The following is a 2,043-nucleotide window of genomic DNA, read 5'->3' as shown; positions in this document are numbered from 1 at the left end:
TTTTGTTCATGTTAATTATCAAATAACTACAGTAGGAAAAAATTTTTATTTCAAGTTGATTATAAGCGAAATGTAGTCGATGATATTTAAAATTCTTTTTCACGAAATTTCTCATTTTCATACTGCTAATACATATTGTGTTTTGAAAAAAATGATATTTTTTTGTCAACGTAAAGTCGGTGACGGCGCCTCATCTATTCCACGGTAAATAGTTATTATGTAATTTCTATTGTCATTTGTTTTCATTGAATTTTTATGCGATTTGAACTAAAATGAGCGAACATTGTTCTTGTGCTTGTTAAAAATTATTAAAATATGCTGTACAGATGATCTTTTTAAAGTATGGTTTTTAAGAAATCGTGTCCAATAAATATAATTCCAAATCAGTGCTGTTTATTTTAAATTGCTTTCCGTTACATAGCGCTTTATAGAAGAGATACCAATGATGAATAATTGTATATATATTTTATTATGTATTGTATATTTACTTCAAAAATTGCGTTTGCTGTAAAATTTCCTCAACTCTTCAGTTAATGAGTTTGATCTCTTTATTGTGCTTATAATATTTACAGAAATTCCAAAATAAGTTGTAAATACTGTTCAATCCTAACTAAAATAAAGGAAAAGAAGCTGTTTTAAAAACGAAATAAATATGAAAAGTATTTTCGACGTTGAAATTCATGTTTAATTTTGTGTAATGTTGTTCTCTGTTGAAATTACCATTTTACTTAGTTTAAGGAAATGGTTCTCCGTGTGCATAACACAAAATGGTTTACGTATTAAATTTCTTTTAGTTCCTTTTCAATTAAAGCTGCTGATACATTTGAAATACTGTAAGTTAATAAACGGCAGGTTCTATTTAGAAATTGCATTTGTATTAATTTTTTTATTTTATTATCTTATTATCTTTTATTAATTATTGAAATTATCTTATCAAATTATTAATTAATTCGATATAATTTTGCGAATACTGTTGAGAAATATATAGATTTTCAAGAACGAGCGTTTGTTGCGATGTAGTTTCAAAGTGAACTAATGAGCATGTCGTTATTAATATCTACTTGCAAATATAAGCAGACTGATAGGAAATATTTATTTCCAAATTTTTATTATGTATGTTGTTTTTTAACAGTCTGCTTTTATACAGAAATACAAGAAAAGCTAATCCTGATTTTAAAAACCAGTGGACAGTTGCTGCAATGTAAGGCACATCTGTTATCAGACAGGCATTTGATTAGCTATAGCCATAATGCTGAAGTGTTTAGTGTGCATTTTATTTGCATTCATAGCAAGTTTCTTCGTTATTTTTGTTTGTTTTTTAACGTCATAGGGGTAGGTGGGATGTTGAAATACATCCTTCCTATTGAATAATTTTAATTTTGAATTTTGTGTGTTTTGCATTTGATAGATTTTGCTTTTTCGCTTAAATTTTCGTTTTCTTTTTTGGATAACGATATGCTTGGCTTTAGAATAGTCTGTAAGTGAATAGTGAAGCATTTTTTAAGCGATTGTGAAATTGCTTTACCCTGGAACAGTGAAGCCGCGCTGCTTACTCTTTTTGTTGAAGAATTCCACTAAAGGTTATACTACTTGTGGCACTTTGTCCCTAGAATTGACATCGTCCTTGGACTGTTTTCTTGTTTACGCCCCATTCTGCGTCGATTACTTGTTAGAAAAATCTGCATTGCGAATCATTTGCATTGCATTTGCAGCATTCAACCCGAGCAGCTGCATAGATGCAAACTGTTAATAAATATTGTAGCAGTGTATTTTTTTAAGGTTTTATTTTATGAATTTGGAATGAATCATATTAGCGAAAGCAATTTTTAGTAAAATTCAACCCTTCCGAACTACTTTTAAATACAGATGATCAAATATTTACATTTTATTTGTTTGGATTACAGTATGGCACAATATTTTTACGCTATAATTATCTATCCTGCTATATAACTAATCGGGTTTTGATTTACTCATCATGCCGAGTCAACAGTTAATACTTCATCTACAGAGGTAAAGATAATATGGTCCGCGAATCTCTCATGA

The 2,043-nt window shown here is 29.1% G+C and overlaps 1 protein-coding gene across 1 annotated transcript; it reads left to right on the top strand.

The window, feature by feature from the left end:
- Positions 1–151: 151 nt before the first annotated feature.
- On the top strand, positions 152–1,950 carry Tsp_01187 (hypothetical protein). The gene is made up of 5 exons (XM_003376936.1): positions 152–204; positions 739–776; positions 1,133–1,264; positions 1,506–1,668; positions 1,905–1,950. The coding sequence occupies exons 1-5, from the start codon at positions 152–154 to the stop codon at positions 1,948–1,950; spliced, it is 432 nt and encodes a 143-aa protein (XP_003376984.1).
- Positions 1,951–2,043: the final 93 nt, after the last annotated feature.

This window comes from Trichinella spiralis, assembly GCF_000181795.1.
Source record: "Trichinella spiralis strain ISS 195 chromosome Unknown Scfld4, whole genome shotgun sequence".
Taxonomy (NCBI): Eukaryota; Metazoa; Nematoda; class Enoplea; order Trichinellida; family Trichinellidae; genus Trichinella; species Trichinella spiralis.
Note: the sequence above shows the minus strand (reverse complement) of the source record. Positions and strands in the feature narration are given on the sequence as shown.

What these genes read in the sequence shown, in the direction of transcription:
- Tsp_01187 (XM_003376936.1), top strand. Translation starts at nt 152, where the DNA reads ATGATATTTTTTTGTCAACGTAAAGTCGGTGACGGCGCCTCATCTATT. An exon ending in GGCGCCTCATCTATTCCACG is followed by an intron (nt 205 to 738) that starts GTAAATAGTTAT and finishes ACTTAGTTTAAG; the next exon opens with GAAATGGTTCTCCGTGTGCA. An exon ending in CCATTCTGCGTCGATTACTT is followed by an intron (nt 1,669 to 1,904) that starts GTTAGAAAAATC and finishes TTTGGATTACAG; the next exon opens with TATGGCACAATATTTTTACG.